This window comes from Mixophyes fleayi, chromosome 11 (genome assembly GCF_038048845.1).
Source record: "Mixophyes fleayi isolate aMixFle1 chromosome 11, aMixFle1.hap1, whole genome shotgun sequence".
In the NCBI taxonomy this organism is placed as follows: Eukaryota; Metazoa; Chordata; class Amphibia; order Anura; family Limnodynastidae; genus Mixophyes; species Mixophyes fleayi.
Window position 1 is genome coordinate 87,995,537 of NC_134412.1, and position 21,377 is coordinate 88,016,913.

At 40.5% G+C, this 21,377-nt stretch overlaps 2 protein-coding genes across 3 annotated transcripts in view; one reads left to right on the forward strand and one right to left on the reverse strand.

The window, feature by feature from the left end:
- Positions 1 to 9,290, forward strand: part of MEGF6 (multiple EGF like domains 6) — a 273,763-nt gene extending 264,473 nt beyond the window's left edge. For both annotated transcript variants that reach the window (XM_075190156.1, XM_075190157.1), the window contains 2 exons: positions 5,711 to 5,755; positions 6,797 to 9,290. In XM_075190156.1, coding sequence (XP_075046257.1) covers positions 5,711 to 5,755; positions 6,797 to 6,867 — 116 coding nt within the window. In that variant the 3' untranslated portion in view covers positions 6,868 to 9,290. The remainder of the gene's footprint in view (positions 1 to 5,710; positions 5,756 to 6,796) is intronic.
- A 6,276-nt stretch (positions 9,291 to 15,566) lies between these two features.
- Positions 15,567 to 21,377, reverse strand: part of ARHGEF16 (Rho guanine nucleotide exchange factor 16) — a 43,985-nt gene continuing 38,174 nt past the window's right edge. Inside the window, exons 12-15 of the mRNA XM_075190158.1 lie at positions 20,179 to 20,379; positions 18,905 to 18,981; positions 16,747 to 16,848; positions 15,567 to 16,235 (exon numbers count right to left, since the gene is read on the reverse strand). Of these exons, the coding sequence (XP_075046259.1) occupies positions 16,096 to 16,235; positions 16,747 to 16,848; positions 18,905 to 18,981; positions 20,179 to 20,379 (520 nt within the window). The 3' untranslated portion in view covers positions 15,567 to 16,095. The remainder of the gene's footprint in view (positions 16,236 to 16,746; positions 16,849 to 18,904; positions 18,982 to 20,178; positions 20,380 to 21,377) is intronic.

Below are 21,377 nucleotides of genomic sequence, written 5' to 3' on the forward strand. Positions count from 1 at the left end.
TCATAAGTAGTAGTACAGTAACAGGACATAAGTAGTAGTACAGTACAGGACATAAGTAGTAGTACAGTAACAGGACACAAGTAGTAGTAGTAGTACAGGACATAAGTAGTAGTACAGTAACAGGACACAAGTAGTAGTACAGTAACAGGACGCAAGTAGTAGTAACAGTAACAGGACATAAGTAGTGGTACAGTAACAGGACACAAGTAGTGGTACAGTAACAGGACACAAGTAGTAGTAGTAGTACAGGACATAAGTAGTAGTACAGTAACAGGACACAAGTAGTGGTACAGTAACAGGACATAAGTAGTAGTACAGTACAGGACATAAGTAGTAGTACAGTAACAGGACATAAGTAGTAGTACAGTAACAGGACATAAGTAGTAGTACAGTACAGGACATAAGTAGTAGTACAGTAACAGGACACAAGTAGTAGTAGTAGTACAGGACATAAGTAGTAGTACAGTAACAGGACACAAGTAGTAGTACAGTAACAGGACACAAGTAGTGGTACAGTAACAGGACACAAGTAGTGGTACAGTAACAGGACATAAGTAGTGGTACAGTAACAGGACACAAGTAGTAGTACAGTAACAGGACACAAGTAGTAGTACAGTAACAGGACACAAGTAGTAGTACAGTAACAGGACACAAGTAGTAGTACAGTTACAGGACACAAGTAGTAGTACAGTACAGGACGTAAGTAGTGGTACAGTAACAGGACATAAGTAGTGGTACAGTAACAGGACACAAGTAGTGGTACAGTAACAGGACACAAGTAGTAGTACAGTAACAGGACACAAGTAGTAGTACAGTAATAGGACACAAGTAGTAGTACAGTAACGGACACAAGTAGTAGTACAGTAACAGGACATAAGTAGTAGTACAGTAACAGGACATAAGTAGTGGTACAATACAGGACATAAGTAGTGGTACAATACAGGACATAAGTAGTAGTACAGTAACAGGACATAAGTAGTAGTACAGAACAGGACATAAGTAGTAGTACAGGACATAAGTAGTAGTACAGTAACAGAACACAAGTAGTGGTACAGTAACAGGACACAAGTAGTAGTAGTAGTACAGGACATAAGTAGTAGTACAGTAACAGGACACAAGTAGTGGTACAGTAACAGGACACAAGTAGTGGTACAGTAACAGGACATAAGTAGTGGTACAGTAACAGGACATAAGTAGTGGTACAGTAACAGGACATAAGTAGTGGTACAGTAACAGGACATAAGTAGTGGTACAGGACACAAGTAGTAGTACAGTAACAGAACACAAGTAGTGGTACAGTAACAGGACACAAGTAGTAGTAGTAGTAGTACAGGACATAAGTAGTAGTACAGTAACAGGACACAAGTAGTGGTACAGTAACAGGACATAAGTAGTAGTACAGGACATAAGTAGTGGTACAGGACATAAGTAGTAGTACAGTAACAGGACACAAGTAGTGGTACAGTAACAGGACACAAGTAGTGGTACAGTAACAGGACACAAGTAGTGGTACAGTAACAGGACATAAGTAGTGGTACAGTAACAGGACATAAGTAGTGGTACAGTAACAGGACATAAGTAGTGGTACAGGACATAAGTAGTAGTACAGTAACAGGACATAAGTAGTAGTACAGTAACAGGACACAAGTAGTGGTACAGTAACAGGACACAAGTAGTAGTACAGTAACAGGACATAAGTAGTGGTACAGTAACAGGACACAAGTAGTAGTACAGTAACAGGACACAAGTAGTAGTAGTAGTACAGGACACAAGTAGTAGTACAGTAACAGGACACAAGTAGTAGTACAGTAACAGGACACAAGTAGTAGTAGTAGTACAGGACACAAGTAGTAGTACAGTAACAGGACACAAGTAGTAGTACAGTAACAGGACACAAGTAGTAGTACAGTAACAGGACACAAGTAGTAGTACAGTAACAGGACACAAGTAGTAGTACAGTAACAGGACACAAGTAGTGGTACAGTAACAGGACATAAGTAGTGGTACAGTAACAGGACATAAGTAGTAGTACAGGACATAAGTAGTAGTACAGTAACAGGACACAAGTAGTAGTACAGTTACAGGAAACAAGTAGTAGTATAGTTACAGGACGTAAGTAGTGGTACAGTAACAGGACATAAGTAGTAGTACAGGACATAAGTAGTGGTACAGGACATAAGTAGTAGTACAGTAACAGGACACAAGTAGTAGTAGTAGTACAGGACACAAGTAGTAGTACAGTAACAGGACACAAGTAGTAGTACAGTAACAGGACACAAGTAGTAGTACAGTAACAGGACACAAGTAGTGGTACAGTAACAGGACACAAGTAGTGGTACAGTAACAGGACATAAGTAGTGGTACAGTAACAGGACATAAGTAGTGGTACAGTAACAGGACATAAGTAGTGGTACAGGACATAAGTAGTAGTACAGTAACAGGACACAAGTAGTGGTACAGTAACAGGACACAAGTAGTGGTACAGTAACAGGACACAAGTAGTAGTACAGAACAGGACATAAGTAGTAGTACAGGACATAAGTAGTAGTACAGTAACAGAACACAAGTAGTGGTACAGTAACAGGACACAAGTAGTAGTAGTAGTACAGGACACAAGTAGTAGTACAGTAACAGGACACAAGTAGTAGTAGTAGTACAGGACACAAGTAGTAGTAGTAGTACAGGACACAAGTAGTAGTACAGTAACAGGACACAAGTAGTAGTACAGTAACAGGACACAAGTAGTAGTACAGTAATAGGACACAAGTAGTAGTACAGTAACGGACACAAGTAGTAGTACAGTAACAGGACATAAGTAGTAGTACAGTAACAGGACATAAGTAGTGGTACAATACAGGACATAAGTAGTGGTACAATACAGGACATAAGTAGTAGTACAGTAACAGGACATAAGTAGTAGTACAGAACAGGACATAAGTAGTAGTACAGGACATAAGTAGTAGTACAGTAACAGAACACAAGTAGTGGTACAGTAACAGGACACAAGTAGTAGTAGTAGTACAGGACATAAGTAGTAGTACAGTAACAGGACACAAGTAGTGGTACAGTAACAGGACACAAGTAGTGGTACAGTAACAGGACATAAGTAGTGGTACAGTAACAGGACATAAGTAGTGGTACAGTAACAGGACATAAGTAGTGGTACAGTAACAGGACATAAGTAGTGGTACAGGACACAAGTAGTAGTACAGTAACAGAACACAAGTAGTGGTACAGTAACAGGACACAAGTAGTAGTAGTAGTAGTACAGGACATAAGTAGTAGTACAGTAACAGGACACAAGTAGTGGTACAGTAACAGGACATAAGTAGTGGTACAGTAACAGGACATAAGTAGTGGTACAGTAACAGGACATAAGTAGTAGTACAGTAACAGGACACAAGTAGTAGTACAGTTACAGGAAACAAGTAGCAGTACAGTAACAGGACATAAGTAGTAGTAGTAGTACAGGACATAAGTAGTGGTACAGGACATAAGTAGTAGTACAGTAACAGGACACAAGTAGTAGTACAGTAACAGGACACAAGTAGTAGTACAGTAACAGGACACAAGTAGTAGTACAGTAACAGGACACAAGTAGTAGTACAGTTACAGGACACAAGTAGTAGTACAGTACAGGACGTAAGTAGTAGTACAGTAACAGGACACAAGTAGTGGTACAGTAACAGGACATAAGTAGTGGTACAGTAACAGGACATAAGTAGTGGTACAGTAACAGGACATAAGTAGTAGTACAGGACATAAGTAGTAGTACAGTAACAGGACACAAGTAGTAGTACAGTTACAGGAAACAAGTAGCAGTACAGTAACAGGACATAAGTAGTAGTAGTAGTACAGGACATAAGTAGTGGTACAGGACATAAGTAGTAGTACAGTAACAGGACATAAGTAGTAGTACAGTAACAGGACACAAGTAGTGGTACAGTAACAGGACACAAGTAGTAGTACAGTAACAGGACATAAGTAGTGGTACAGTAACAGGACATAAGTAGTGGTACAGTAACAGGACATAAGTAGTGGTACAGTAACGGACATAAGTAGTAGTACAGTAACGGACACTAGTAGTACAGTAACAGGACATAAGTAGTAGTACAGTAATGGACACTAGTGGTACAGTAACAGGACATAAGTAGTGGTACAGTAACAGGACATAAGTAGTGGTACAGTAACAGGACATAAGTAGTAGTACAGTAACAGGACATAAGTAGTAGTACAGGACATAAGTAGTGGTACAGGACATAAGTAGTGGTACAGTAACAGGACACAAGTAGTGGTACAGTAACAGGACACAAGTAGTGGTACAGTAACAGGACATAAGTAGTGGTACAGTAACAGGACATAAGTAGTAGTACAGTAATGGACACTAGTGGTACAGTAACAGGACATAAGTAGTAGTACAGGACATAAGTAGTAGTACAGTAACAGGACACAAGTAGTAGTACAGTAACAGGACATAAGTAGTAGTACAGTACAGGACATAAGTAGTACAGTAACAGGACATAAGTAGTGGTACAGTAACAGGACATAAGTAGTGGTACAGTAACAGGACATAAGTAGTAGTACAGGACATAAGTAGTGGTACAGGACATAAGTAGTGGTACAGTAACAGGACACAAGTAGTGGTACAGTAACAGGACACAAGTAGTGGTACAGTAACAGGACACAAGTAGTAGTACAGTAACAGGACACTAGTAGTACAGTAACAGGACACAAGTAGTAGTACAGTAACAGGACATAAGTAGTGGTACAGGACATAAGTAGTAGTACAGTAACAGGACATAAGTAGTAGTACAGTAACAGGACACAAGTAGTGGTACAGTAACAGGACACAAGTAGTAGTAGTAGTAGTACAGGACATAAGTAGTAGTACAGTAACAGGACACAAGTAGTAGTACAGTACAGGACGTAAGTAGTAGTACAGTAACAGGACACAAGTAGTGGTACAGTAACAGGACATAAGTAGTGGTACAGTAACAGGACACAAGTAGTGGTACAGTAACAGGACACATAGTAGTACAGGACACAAGTAGTAGTACAGTAACAGGACACAAGTAGTGGTACAGTACAGGACACAAGTAGTGGTACAGTAACAGGACACAAGTAGTAGTACAGGACACAAGTAGTAGTACAGTAACAGGACACAAGTAGTAGTACAGTAACAGGACGTAAGTAGTGGTACAGTAACAGGACACATAGTAGTACAGGACACAAGTAGTAGTACAGTAACAGGACACAAGTAGTGGTACAGTACAGGACACAAGTAGTGGTACAGTAACAGGACACAAGTAGTGGTACAGTACAGGACACAAGTAGTGGTACAGTAACAGGACACAAGTAGTAGTACAGTAACAGGACGTAAGTAGTGGTACAGTACAGGACACAAGTAGTAGTACAGGACACAAGTAGTAGTACAGTACAGGACACAAGTAGTAGTACAGTACAGGAGCTATTATCTGACGGATGTTGGCAACGACGGGTATAGTAGAGGATACAGAGCACGGGGGATATATTGAATATACTGTAAGAATTTGTGAATTTATGCTGGGGGGGCGGGGGGGGGGGGGGGGGGGGGGGGGGACTAAGGAAAAGAGGATTTAAATTATCTAAGTGATTTTTATTTTAAATTTCCATTATAAAATTGCCAGCGTTTTACATGTACTTTAACTTTTTCCACTGGGTATTTTTGCAGGAGGACCCCCCAAACTACTGTCCGCCCAACTTCAAGGACCCCTAAGTAAGTGGGAACCTATATTTTCACCGCTAGCTTCTGTCTGACTGACAGGACCCGACAGTATTTACCTGCTTATCCTCCCTGGACATGGAGGTACAGAAGACCATGGGGTATATTTACTAAACTGCGGGTTTGAAAAAGTGGAGATGTTGCCTATAGCAACCAATCAGATTCCAGCTATCATTTATTTAGTACATTCTACAAAATGACAGCTAGAATCTGATTGGTTGCTATAGGCAACATCTCCACTTTTCCAAACCAGCAGTTCAGTAAATATACACCCTGGTGCTTCTTCTGAAATGTCACCCTTCTCCCTAACCTGGTACGTTGCTGGCGGATACAGATCATTGCACCCATCTAATCGGAGCCAGTGTTTATCCAGTGTCTGGAAATGTTTTATTGTCATTTGTCTTCTAGCAGGTGAACAAACTACTTCCATAAACGTTTGTATCAAGTTCCACAAGTAGGGGGTCTGTGTTTTGCCCAATCCATCACGGGGTTAACAGCAGCTTCTTGTGGAAGTCATGTGTTTTAAAATATTTTGTTATCTATTTTTACAGCCCATATTATTTTTTAGTCACTAAGTGGAACGGACAGCCGGAGTCTGGCAGTTCTGTCCCGCTGCGCATGCGTACACCGGCTCGCAGAGTGACGTACGTACACCTCCCCCAGAACCGGCCCGGATAAGCACTAACTTAAGTCTTACCACACCCGGCTAGTATTTCTCAGTTCTCTCAGTGAAATGTTATATTTAAATTGCTGTCATGACAGATTTCTTATGTTTATTTTGTATAATTTCCTAATACTTTTGGGACAAATCACTAAAAGTGTTATCCCGGTTGTCTGATCCGTGTTCCTTTTTAATTCCAAATGAGTTTAAAAAAATCTTTTATATTTTAAATGTTCTCGTGAAGTTTTTCATCTCTACTGATTGGGTGTTTGAAGTAAACAGAAAACTGGGTTAAAACGTATTAAATCATCCTGTATATAATATTACTACTTTACTTTACTTTACTATTATATTTTCCTTTGTTTGTTTTCCAGATGCACAACCAAAAACGGCGTCTAGATCGTCCGTTAGATATTTAATACATTCAAGCAAACATAGGCCATAGGAATTTTCTAAGAGTGCGATTCACTAAAAGCAACCATAAAACCACTATTTGACACTTATGGACAATGTACATTTAAAGCCCATATATTGGGAGGACATAAAGGTGACGGATATTCTGGATTTAGGGCTTCTGGAACAGGTCGTTCAAGCGGAGGCCAAAGCCGAATGACGAGATAGGACATCCTGAACGCTTTCCAGCGGCCAAGAAGACCGAACATATTTCTCCGTCTGATCTTACAGTAATTTCTTTTCTATTTATGGTTGGTAAAAGAGAGAGAGGTCTTTTTGTTTTTTCCCCTTGACCAACAGACTGGACATTAGCCATAAATTTGAGGCAGAAATGGTTGTAAAGAGAAGGTTCGCAATGATGCGACCGGGCCCGTCATAAATCAAGGTGCTAGTATAGAAACGGGTCACTCCTTACAGTCTTCTGCTCCGAGACAGACCGTCCCAAACTCGTATAATGTCTTCTACGCTATAGGTTCATTCGAGGCCGTCGTGGAAGACGGCCAATCAGACACTTCGACCTCCCACGGAGACTAACTTGACGTGTTAATGTTTCACAGCGATCGTTATCATGACTTTTATACTCGCCTGATACAAAGTAGTTGAAGTATCTATTTATGTTGTAATATTTATGAGGGTGAAAGATCTTTGAGGATATAACCAAAGTCTGGTGACCATGTGTGATATCTACGTCTTGTATCAAGTTGGAAAGAAGTTTTTTTTTTTATGTCTGGCCATCTTCATATCTGTCCGTTAAACAAATCTTGATGGCATTAGCGGAGTCATGGACCAAGAACCCACTGGTACGAATATGTAACATGCTATTAAAACGTTTGCCAAATATTAAGCTGCGTTCCAGTGAACGCCGCCAACCTCTCACAACCGGGGGAATGACTGTATTTGTATATTACTGTATTCTAAAAATAGGCAGGGACCTTCCATCATTATTAAATACTGAGATTTATAAGAGATAAACAGTATAGAGCTTCAAAATATATTTGTTTTTTCCAGTTCTTCACAAATATTAAAATAGGATTATTGTAATACAGGTATGGAATCAATCTGGGGCACTTGTTTTCTGAGAATATCATGTAATTTGGAGAATTATGCCTAAAATCTACTAAACTGCATTTAGAAATGACCATCTCCTTATTAGATAGTTTAGCAGAGCTCCTCATAGTTTTAGCTGAGCTCCTCATAGTAACATCATCACTAAAAAGCTGGGTAATGAGTTTCCGCATAAGAGATCCCAAACCTGTATTTAATAACCCCTTACCCTTCCATCTTTATCTACCTTTCCCTGACGATCCTCTCAACTAGGATGGGTGGGTTACATGTATATAATTAGGGTTTCCTCTGATCTTGGCATGTTACTTATTACATTTACTGACAGCCAGTGTTATAACCCCCATATTTTCAAAACCAAACCCCCCTTTGTCCTCAAAAGAATATTAATTACACTTTTTATATTTACATAAACAATATTAGACATTTTTCTAAAATGGTCAGTAAAATATTGTGCCCACAACCTCCAAAACAACACACATAAATGGGGATTGTTCTTACTTTTGGGAAGCAGGGTTTTTGGATTCCCCCCTGCAGATTTGGCAGGTGCTGTAGCTATCCTGTGATACAGAGAACAGAAAGCTTTTGTTAAAGAACTTCACTGAATTTGAGAAGCATAAAAATAAGTGTATACAACTCGCCCTCTTATTTAAAAAACAAATGGGTTCACTACTATATAGTTCACGTAAGTGTAATGTACGTCTGCTGGAAAGGTCTATGACTGGGTACGAGGATGTAACTTACACAATGTAATCACTGCAGAACAAACAGGCAACTTGTAATGTTCACAATTCAAGAAACAACGTTTCACACTGACGGACACTTGTGAAAACTGGCGCAAAGATAACGGTGGTGAAAAAAGGTGGTGTTGCCCATCACAACCAAATACTCTTAGTAGTGACATCACTTTTTTTTTGCACCAATTATAATAAGTGAGCATTTCTGAAGGTTGCACTTGTCTTGCTGGAGACGAGCAGCGTTCAAGCGCGTCACCACCCTTAGTATGTCACCATCTGGGTAAGACCAACATAACGGAGCACAAGATAAACTTACAATGGACATTTTTCTAAATCTAACTGAACTGAAATGTATTTGATAACGGTTCCCACTGCCTCGCCCTTATTCAGTCTACAGGTCAGTATGTCCCTCTGACAATAAGAAAATACTTGATGTATATTTAGGAAACTGTATGTATAAAACATGTGTTTAGGGCCACACCATCCGTGGTTTGTATGTATGTACTGTATGTATCTAAGACAACGTCATTACATAATTTATATTTTTTTTCACGTATTTGGAATGAATCAATTTCTTGGAATGCTCCTAACTAAAAGACATTTTATGTAACAAAAACAGTGTTGTGAGTTGTGTGGTTATTTACTGATCAGCCGCTGTACTCTGCATCAGCAAACTATCTATCTATCTCTATATCTATCTATATCTCTATCTATCAATCTATATCTCTATCTATCAATCTATCTCTCTATCTATCAATCTATCTCTCTATCTATCAATCTATCTCTCTATCTATCAATCTATCTCTCTATCTATCAATCTATCTCTCTATCTATCAATCTATCTCTCTATCTATCAATCTATCTCTCTATCTATCAATCTATCTCTCTATCTATCAATCTCTATATCTCTATCTCTCTCTATCTCTCTCTCTATCAATCTCTCTCTCTCTCTATCAATCTCTCTCTCTATCTATCAATCTCTCTCTCTATCTATCAATCTATATCTCTATCTATCAATCTATATCTCTATCAATCTATATCTCTATCTATCTCTATCTATCTATCTCTATCTATCTATCTCTATCTATCTCTCTCTATCTATCTCTATCTATCTCTATCTATCTCTATCTATCTCTATCTATCTCTATCTATCTCTATCTATCTCTATCTCTCTCTATCTATCTCTATCTATCTCTATCTATCTCTATCTATCTCTATCTATCTCTATCTATCTATCTCTATCTATCTCTATCTATCTATCTCTATCTATCCCTGGGCAAAGGGGTTTTAAAAGGAGAACTCTGGGTGAAAGACATTTTTGTGGGTGCCCAGGACCAATGCCGACACCTCCCTCTGCCCAACCTGTGACTCTCCAGGTGTTGTGAAACTACAAGTCCCAGCATGCATTGCCAGTAGATAGCCAGCCAATAGCTGGCAGGGCGGGCTGGGATTTGTAGTTTCACAACACCTGTAGAGCCTCAGGTTGGCCAGGTCCGCTCAAGGCACTTAGTGACTGTCGATAGAGCCCATTTGACAGCTGAATTTTCAAGAGCACCTCTGGTGAGACAAACAATATGGCAGCTGCCATTATATATACATGGAAGACATTTCCTATACATACAAACTGTGCCCATATATTATACATGTGCCGTTGGCCAAGGCCACAACTGGAAAAAGCATCGCTGCAGTTAATGCAACAGGCTATGAAACGTGGATATCCTTCGTGCAGAGAACACACAGTCCACATAAAAAGAAAGTACTTCTGGCATCCGATACCTGTTAGAAGGACGTCTTTATTACTCTGTAAGAGAGGATACTTGGCATGTGTACTAAGGTTAGAAGGTATGTCCTGGGCCTCTGAGAGAGTCAGTAATACTGTACACAGCTCTATTCTGATACCACAGTACACTGTCTGATCCAACAAACAAATTACATACAACACGGAGCCCAAGTTCTAGTGACCGCGGTACAACGCGGAGCCCGTAGTATGGTGACCGCGGTACAACGCGGAGCCCGTAGTATGGTGACCGCGGTACAACGCGGAGCCCGTAGTATGGTGACCGCGGTACAACGCGGAGCCCGTAGTATGGTGACCGCGGTACAACGCGGAGCCCGTTGTCTGGTTACATAACTGACAACATTTTATAATAGTTTCCAGGGTCACTTACCTGGTACATGAAAGCAGAACTCGTGTGATACGGCCTCTGTGCACCTTGTTGCACTACAAGCACCATTATAATAATATATGTTGCAGCTTTGTTTGCATTATAAATACGCCTTTTAAAAAAACAAAAAAAACCACATCAACTTTCACAGAACATTAGAACCGATGAGGCATCCAAGAGCCAACTGTCCCTGGGAATCAGGGACCATTATCACCTATGAGGTGACTACAGCGCATATTCCAGTGACAATAACACAAAGCAGATTCCTGTGACTACAACGAAGCGTCGTCTGATTCATATCAGAGTTGGAGAACACTCACCTGTGTGCTGAGGTAATCCCACCCCTTCTCATCTCCGATTGGCTGAACTCTGTGTAGAATGACAGGTTGAGCGACCTATGCGGAGAGCTGGAGTGGGGACGCGCTGTTGAAAGGAGAGTAATTCTGGTGCTCAGGACTCCTGAAACCCGGACAGGTGACATCCTGAGTTCACTGCACATTGAAGAGAAAATAGGTGTCAATTATAATTGTATTTCTCTTTAGTAAATATAACCTCTGTCTGCCCCGACTGATGCTCTCCTGGGCTCCCTCTGATTGACTGGGGCTCCACAAATTACAAATTACTTCATCTAGGCCTAGGCCAACCTGTGGCTCCCCAGGTGTTGTGAAACTACAAGTCCCAGCATGCCTTGATAGCTATTGACTGGCTATCTACTGGAAAGCATGCTGGGGCTTGTAGTTTCACAACACCTGGAGAGCCACAGATTAGGCCTGGCCTATTCTATAATAAACATTACATATAATACATGGGGTATGAGAATAATAAGCCTATAGCAGACTCAGGCAGACTGTGACTGTCCAGCTATTGTGGTATCTGTGCCGTGTGGACACTCACCCTTAGCGAGTCTCTCGTCGGCCTCACCGAGCGGCAGCGAACAGTGGTTTGGGCACCTGAGATATGAGAAGTGAGCAGACATCTGGCAGCAACAAATTTAAAAGTGTTTTCTGGCCCCCGTATGAATCCGGGCTATTTAGCTGCATTAAACAGCATTAATCCTGACCACTTGTAATATCACTTGTGCTGGGATGTATAATACACAAAACGTGAGGATCATTCTACAATAGTAACTGATATAATCAGCCAATAAGCAGCACAAGATTAATTGCATCGACTAAGTTAACACTGAACAAAATGGCCATTAGACCAGACCAATCTTTCAGTGTGATGTAATTCATGTTTTGCACTAGACTTCAAAACAATAATTTTAAATAGCCAAGTGTGAAACTTCAAATTAAAGCAGCGATCCCACATAGACAGCAAATTAAGTACCTATTAAACATGCTCATCATTTTTCTTAGATATCCTGCTACAAATCATTATCTCCTTTTCAAAAGCTCTCTGGTTGGCAAACAAAAATGTCTGCTAGACACAGTCAGTCTGCTACACAGACACAGGGTCACCTAAGCTAACGGACGTAAAAAATAAAATAAAAGCACAAAACAGAATGAATTGCCATAGATTTTTTTTCCTCTAAGAGGCAGACATTTTATCTTTTGCAAATCATCGGATACATCTATCTGTAGATATGTATAGATCAGACACAAAAGAGGACCTCTGCGTTAGAGGAGAGACAGTTGGAGAGTGTGTATATTAATATATGTTACTGCAAACTTACTCACGGTTCTTTGTCCGGCATCTTCTATAATGTTCTGCCACTCACGCCTCGTCTTATGCAGAATAACAGGGGGCGTGGGCTACTTAACACCACAATAAAACAAAACACGTCTTTTTTTCCAATTGCATCTGTACTCCACATTAAGAAGTGATCTTTACAGAGAAACGAGAAGAACTATTACACTGTCTAAAATCACTTCCAAAAACAATAAAAAAAAAAAAAAAAAAAAAAAAAGGATAAACAAGACCTCGCTACATAGGAACATAATGCATAATATTAACACAATATGGTGGTAGAAAAAAAAAATCAGACATTTCTAACATATTCAATTTCCACCAGAATATCCCCATTGAGAAGAGTTTTAAAATTGAGGTAATGCTGCCACCTAGTGTTTACCTGTAGGTAATACAGTCTAACCTTAGTGGTACAAATGAGAGAAGTTGCTGTTCAAAGTCTAGATCCATTTTTATATTAGCTGAATGTGGAAATGCATTTAATCGTGGTGGACGCCAGGCTGTTATGCTGGGTATGAGGTTGTATAGAACAAACATGAAGCTGAACAATTGGGGCTGCTGCAACTAATTTATCATAGCACACATGTTAATTATTCCATTGTCTAAGATACCATAATGTGAGTCCTTCTATTCATCTTTTTTCCAGTCGAGTTTGAATGATTAAAGTTTGAAAAACACAAATACAAGTTAGAGAATCTAATAGTAGCCACTCATCACATCTACAGAATCATGACAAGTCCCTAATTACCAACAAAGAGTTATTCATTGCATTATTAATAAACACAAAACAAAATAATGCAGTCATATTGTATATTTATAACCAATTTCATACACCAGCTGAACAGTACAGAATAAATAGATGCGATAGCTACAAATAGATGTATTATTATCTGATTTTATACGTAAAAAAATAGAAATGCAATTTTCTAAAGAAATGACAGCAACCAGAGAACCTTAAACAAAACAAATTAAAGGAGAACTCAGCCTTCAGTTACGTCTACAGATTTGTTTAGTGTCTTTGACCCTGGTCACAATTAACAGAACTTATTTCTGTGCATTGGTTAAAAGTAGATTTACGCAGATCTGTTGCTGTATCTAAGGGCTCAGTGAACAAATCCGTCCTGGGGAATATAACTTTCTAAAGGTGGACTCCCCCGAAATTATTCAGTGTGTTAATATTGAAACGATAAAGTTATATTCTTGTTGTACATTATAGGACAGGGCGAATTATATCCCGTCCTAGGTACGCCAACTGCTATTTCTATATTAGTCTCATCTTCCTAGATACTAATAAGTAATAGTCCGAGGACTAATCAGGGCTATAGACTAATTTGGCTTTTCTTAGATTAGCTATAAATAATTATTGCATCGTTATTCTCGGTAAATAAAAACACAATGTTACAAATAGTTTTTTTTGTAGAGTTTATTGAAAGAATTTTACAAGTTTACAAATATATTTATGTGTGTATGTAAAATATTTATTTATCTGAACATATGTAGAGTAAAGGATAGGAGAGATTTTTGAACGAACATGAAATCAGGGACCTTGGAGAAGACTATGCAGAATTTGAGGATCCTATCTTTAACTTTTTGGGAAGTGCAAAACTAAGAGGGGGGGGGGAAGGAATTAAATTCACTGCGATGTTTGCCTGCGAGCATTTCTGGGTATTAAGTTACCCCAACAACGCAGATTTTCCGGCGCAACCTCAATGGGGCGAGAGGCAAAATCCGCAACGTTGCTTCGCCGCGGAGTATTGACGCGAATCAGCCCTTAAACGCACTAAAGTTTAAAAGCGAACCTGATATTATATGGACGGTGTTAACAAACATTAATAGTATCATATTATCTCTCTATGGGATTGTGAGAGCACCATTTTCATACTACATCTTCTATGGGAGATATAGTATAGTTTCTACAGAACGGAAACAACATTTTTGGGTGAAAACTGGAACAGAAGTACCAGAACATGCTGTAACCCCAGAAACAGTTACAGTTTTCTGTGCAACAGGTTTAAATGTCTTTAAAATGTCCCCACAGTAAAACAATTCAAAAAATAAATAATATTGTGAAGTCCGTCTGCTGATCCTCAGCTCGGTGACCTATTTCCGTGGCCGTAGTGAATGGCGTCAGTTAAGCTTAACATGATACAAACAAATCGTGATCTGGAAATATCTAATAGTTCCTGTTCATTGTACACTTCGTAGGATTTCAATACAGTAAAAAGAAAATCAGCTGCCAGGAACAGACAGATGGATACAGCTCACACACACATTCCTACGAGTGCTTATTACTATGATACAGTGTATTTATGTATCCACCACATATATACAGTATCATATCAGACAGATATATGAAAGGGTTCTGCTACGTTTACGATCTCGGGACAAGAATCTGAAATACGTCAGATAAAGGGGGGGGGGCTCTTACAAAATTCAACCAATTATTAGGGTGAAAGACACAACATAAAGGCATAAACCGGCATCTATACATCAGGCCGGTACATTTGGCAACAGGACAGATATTCTGGATCTTGTAAATGAATCGAGTGTGCAGCACACAGAAAGAAAGACTCTGCTGTCCAATTCTGCGCGGACTAATGGTGAATCATGTACCGGAGGTCACCAGAGGATCAGGGGGTAAATGTATCAAGCTGAGAGTTTTCCGGCGGGTTTGAAAAGTGGGGATGTTGCCTATAGCAACCAATCAGATTATAGCTGTCATTTTGTAGAATGTACTAAATAAATGATAGCTAGAATCTGATTGGTTTTTCAAACCAGCCGGAAAACTCTCAGCTTGATACATTTACCCCCAGATCTGATCAGACTGGATGCGCTTTTGGTCTATCATTATGCTAAGAGTAAAGATACTGTACCCATAATACCCCAGTACTCCCGTCTAACGGAGTGTTCACCTATGCCACTGCCACAAACAGTATATGTGGTCGGCATATTGAACTCTTAACACATCCACACAAGCAGTGTTACATACACATATATCAGTATAAAAACTATGGCACGTTAGTTACTAACACTCTATGTTCAGATACTACATGATTGTCGTTCTTATTACCCAAACTAAAAACATTTTCGTGATTTGTTTTCTTCGAAAGAAACGCTATTTACAAAGCACAACTGTCCCCCGTCCCAATTCAAAGAGTCCAATGTGAATTTCCATTTCAGCTACTAAGTAAAAAAGAAAGAAAAAGTTTGCAAGTTTCTGCTGATGGAAAAAGATCAATTTACACCGTATTCACCACCACAATTCAAATACAAAATAGAGAAGAAAGAACAAAAGAAACAAGTGAAATGATTAAAAATAAGTCCGACAGAGATGGAAAAACTTTTGTACCGGTCATGTGATGTCGGAGAGTAAACAGGAAGAGGACTTCAGAAGATCGTTCCCAGCGTCAGGTAAGAGATAAGAGTTGCAGAAATCCTCACATATGAAATTATTTGACACTAGGTTGCCCCCCCCCCCCCCTCTCGTTACGGCAGTGTTTGGGATCCGGGAGTGTCCGTGACAAGGAGTGTCAGTAGGTTATAGCATATAATCCATCCCAAACTGATCTACACATCCGTCTCAATCCTCAGTCTCTCCATTCGTTGCACATTACGTTCCACCGCTGTCTGGTTAGTGATTTCTTTAGCGTAACTCTGAGGAAACCATCCTCGTTCTCCATCTCGTAACCGCTCCCCCTCGTACCAGCCTAAAAGGGAATAAGTAACAGGTCAAAGGGAAAATTGAATAAAAAAATCCTAAAATATGGAAATAAACCATCCTAAATAATATATACACAAATAAGGGGATGACCGTGGAAATGGTCGTCAGATTACAGCTTAACTAAGTGTTACATGGCGGACATTTCTTTTACATTTAAAGGCTTTCGCTCCTGGGGAAGGGGAAGGGGGTGCAGCTGCCCCTCGTAACGAACTTGTACATGAAGCACAGCCGCGGAGATCTCTGGACGCCTTCAGGTTTTTGACGCAGTTGGTGAAATGAGAGACTGTGGTGGATGGTGTTTACCCTAATCTGGAGCAGACACATATTGGGGGCCATATATGTTGTATAATGACCCCCTAACCAACAATGAAGTGATGACATCACAACTCACCGGTTATACTGATATTATGTACAAGAGTTTCTATATATCGGCATCACACTTTCATTATAAAATATAAACGTACTGCTGTTATTAGTGGGAAATGTAAATATATTACCATCTTCTTCTTGGAGGACCATAACCACGTCCGATTGCTGCAGCGAGACCTCGTCAGCCTGTTTGGCCATAAAAGCTTTGGTCATCTCCACCTGACGCAGCTCTGGAACAGAAGATGGAACTCATCATATAACGTGTATCCACCACTTGCCTCATCCTCCTGTTGTATTCTCTGTCTCTCTCCGACTTGTCCCATTTCCCCAACATGACCGATCTCGCCCTTAATCACGTTGTCCGTAGTTTATGCTATTGCTACGTGCGACAGTCCTATATCTACTGCAGAGAGATCGGGGTGTAATACGTGAATTGGGGATGTGACCAAGGTGGATTGGGGCGACTTGGACCTCCCTAAACCGAACCACAACCCCAATGATGACATATCCTTTCCCCAATGTTATTATACATCTCTTGCTATTAAATTAGGCCGGGCTCCCAAGCTGATCAAACAGCAAACAGATGGTCATGACAGCGTTGGAAGGAGATTATGGGGAAGAGAAGGGAAACAATGCGACTGTGGGAAACGGTAAGATCTGCACTGACTTCCTAACACCATCACAGAAACCAGCTAAAGCCTTATTACATAATAATTTTATGCCTAGTTCCCTTAATATCTACATCACACAGATACAAGGAGAAGAGTTTAAGTCCCTGCTTGATAGTTCTTTAATAAACAAATAAAAAAACAGATTGGAAACATGAGATGAAAAACTGATATCAAACTAGAAAGTTGCTCATTAACTTGGTGACGCTGTGAGGTGAGGAAGCCAAGTGCAACAAAGGTGGAACAATGCGTTTACTGGCAGGAAATCTAATGTTCCAGGATACAACACAGGTGTAAAATCCGGGGTCTCAATACGCCATGTACCAAGTACAAACGGATCCATCTGGACACTGGACAATCTAACTGACAGAAATATACAACTATATTGGCACCTTACACTGGGTGGGTTAGAGAATAATTCTCCGCTGATCAAATCATTACATCCACATATCATTAAAGAGAACTCCAGCAAATGTGTGAGATGGACCAATATCAATACACGTTTCTCTAGTGATCATGGACAGGCCGATCACATGACGTCTGACTCCGCTGCGTGGAGACGGTGGATACACTGCGATGCTTTGCCACATACTCATTGCTATGGGGAACATCTGTCTGATACACCTAGCAGACAGCTCCTAGAACGGTTGTGTATTAATAGCGTCAGACAGGAAACGGTTTGTAGTGTTTCCGCTTTGCCACTATAGGTAATAGGTTTGTGCCAGGAGTATTCTGCTAGACGTAACGGGCAGTAGATTAGGGGTCTGGTGCATTGGACCATTGTAGTGCTGGTCCCCCCTTACAGAGGATCGCTTGGTCCCCTTACATATTACCCTTCGATGGGAACTGTTGCTAGATAGACCAAGACCCTGATCTTAGAGGACACAATAAGAGGGAAGACTGAGCAAAGTTTCAACCAGAAAATATTGTACCATTGTCATAGTGATTTGGCCACAGACATGAGAGTTCAATGGATATAATAAAATGTGGGATCCCAATAACACAGGTAACTGGTATGTTCCAGCTGTTGTGGAACTACAATTCCCAGCATGCTTTTCCAGCCTGACATACAGTACCCTGGAAATCCACAAGTTGCTAAAGCTAGTTTTTAAAAAAAGATGACCTATCACAAACTACTGAATGTTGTGGATCTTATTTCCCCCACTGCAGGTAGCGTATAAGTGTAAATCCCCCAACTTACTCTGCTCCATAACATCTGGGTATCTCCAGTATGGTTTATATATAGGCCGGAACAGTGGATTTTAAACTTTTGTTTTCGTCCATGACCCAAATAATGTTGTGAAAGTGCTTTTGTAGCCAACAATGTTTTTTTGTTTTTTTTTTAAATTGCTTTCTGCTTCTTTGCTGTTGTTTCCAATGTAATTAAAAGTTAAGTATATAATTTTACAAATACAATTAATAGGTAATAAAGAACATCTAATAATAGTATTAGAACATTGTTAATATTTAGTTGGTCGTACACAAAGGGTTTACAAATAGGATGATGGGGACTTACTAAAAATGACAATAGTGACCCGTGTTTTGGGGTTCGACTCTGAGAACATCTGGACTAGACTTTAATATGGAAGCTTCAATAAGCCCCCTATTCTGTTCTTACCCATGGTCTTGGATTTACTATATCGCTTATGTTCTTCTTTGACCTCGAGTGCCGTGATCCATCTCGCCCGGTCGCTCCTGCGCACAATGAAAGACAAGCGTAAATATAAAGCAGGCAACACAGGCAGAAGCCAAGGGCTCCAAGAGTTAGAGCACATGGATCATTCCACTGTGGTTTTCACACTGCCCTGATACAGCTGTAATACACAGGATGGAGAAATAATTACACAAACAATTCTTCTAAAGGTTGGTGGAAATATTAATATAATGGGCTCTAGGAAGGATCTTGTATAAAAAATTGAGACATTGGGGGATTGAATCATCTTGAACAAAAGTACCTTTGTGTGCCGTATCTTGTGATAAAAAGCTCAGCGAATGCACCAGAATAGCACTTATGCCAGTGGAGGCAACTGCACGCTAATGACACTTACGACCCCCTACATCTTGCAGGGCGTATCGGGGTGGGTAGCGGAGGAACAACGTAAGAAATGTACAGTAAGGGCGCTCTGAGGTCCAGCACACGATACATGGCACACGATACATGGCACACGATGCATGGCACACGATGCATGGCACACGATACATGGCACACGATACATGCCGCCCATTCAAGCTCTGGGCATCTTTTAGGTACGTGATTTTTTTTAGCTGTGTAATTTGCTCCAGTTACAGGGCAAGTGTAAACGTCAACTGATAGCGATGACTACACGTATGTATCTCACAACATGTGTGTGCAAGAGAAACTATAAAAATGCATTTTAAGAGAACCCTGATTTATGTATTTCATATTAAAAAAAAATATATATGCATGTATGTATCCTGCAGTGTGTTCTGTCTGGCAGCATGCAGCAAGTAACTTATAGCCAGATTCAAATGGAAACGTTTCTTGAGATCCTCTTGTATTTGAATACAGGCGCACAAGTTATGTGCGTTTATGTTTTGTTTTTTTAAATGCAAGTTGCTTTCACGTTGCGTTTGAAGATGAATCAGACCCTGGGTGTCCAAAAAACATACTAGTAGGTTAATTGGCTGCTATTAAATTGACCCTAGTCTCTCTCTCTGTCTCTGTATGTGTGTTAGGGAATAAAGACTGTAAGCTCCAATGGGGCAGGGACTGATGTGAGTGAGTTCTCTGTACAGCGCTGCGGAATCAGTGGCGCTATATAAATAAATGGTGATGATGATGATGACTTTAGGACAGGGAAGACTAAGATACCTTCTCAGACCAGAGGTTTCTCAGGCCCCCTGCACAGACCCCCCCCAAACACCACTCACAAGGTGTCAGTTGCCAGAACAATCAGCTCTCGTCGCCCTTCGCTGTTTTTCCTCATCGAAATTTGAAACGGGAACGGACCGGTGGGACTGCGGCTTCCGGTGCTCCCCGACTTGACAGAGGGGGAGATCTCTCCGTTGTCAATCTTATCGACAGCGAGCTGATCCGTCTTCACGTAATCCATCACCAGATAGCTGTCATCACTGGTAATTAAAGGAGTGTTAAAGAATGGCGCAGTCAGTAATATAAACATTAAAATCAGCCGTTTTATCAATAAAGAGGTCTATTCATTTACTTTTCACCTCAAGCATCAGCGACGTCACTGAGTAAGTTGATAGGCCGCACCTTTCATAAATATCGGCCCACAAAATGGCTGCCTCCAGTGTGTGCAGACAACGGGTGCATTACAATGACATTAATTCTGGTGTGTGACCATAGTAAACCCATGAATAAAGAAATACGGGGCATGCTGTAGCCATTTTCTTTTTCGGTTAGCTGGATATAAGCAGCTCCATTTATAAAGGAAGCAGACACATTATTTGTCAGTTTACCAATAGTCTCTACACTGGGAGCACCGACATCACTGAGGTACATGGTGATGTCTAGTGATTCAAAATGGCTGCCGTCATGAGTCTCGCAAACTACCTCAGGGATGTCACTGGTTCCCAGTACACGTACAAACGCAGGATTTGTAGAGGAAAGTTTCCACACCACGCCGCCAGTGGGCGTGACCAGCATGCATGGGGGCGTGGCTATAATATTAGACAGTGCTTGGCTGCTCTCCAACTCTTCCTATCCCCATAATATAAATGGGCAATGCTCAGTGCACTACTGTTAGGTGCACACAGCTCTCCCTTTTCAAGCAGAGCCGTGTGCAGTGGGAGCAGGGTCCAGACACCTCAATTATACAGTGCCCCAGGCTTGGAGGGGGGTTTCAAGGCACTAGTAACCGCCCCCCTTGGTTTGCCTATGACGTATAGGCTGCTCACTGCCAGCTAAAATCACACGAATGACCTTAACATGGCTTTAGAAAGATGTCCTGATTTTTCCAAGACAGCCCACTTTTTTGCACCCAAGACTTTTAACTCTCAATGTTTATTTTACAATAATTCAGATTCCTCATACACCCAAAATAACAGGGTCAGCAGTAAGAGGTTCCCAGAACGATTTTACCTTACCTGGTACCTAGACGGAAATACAG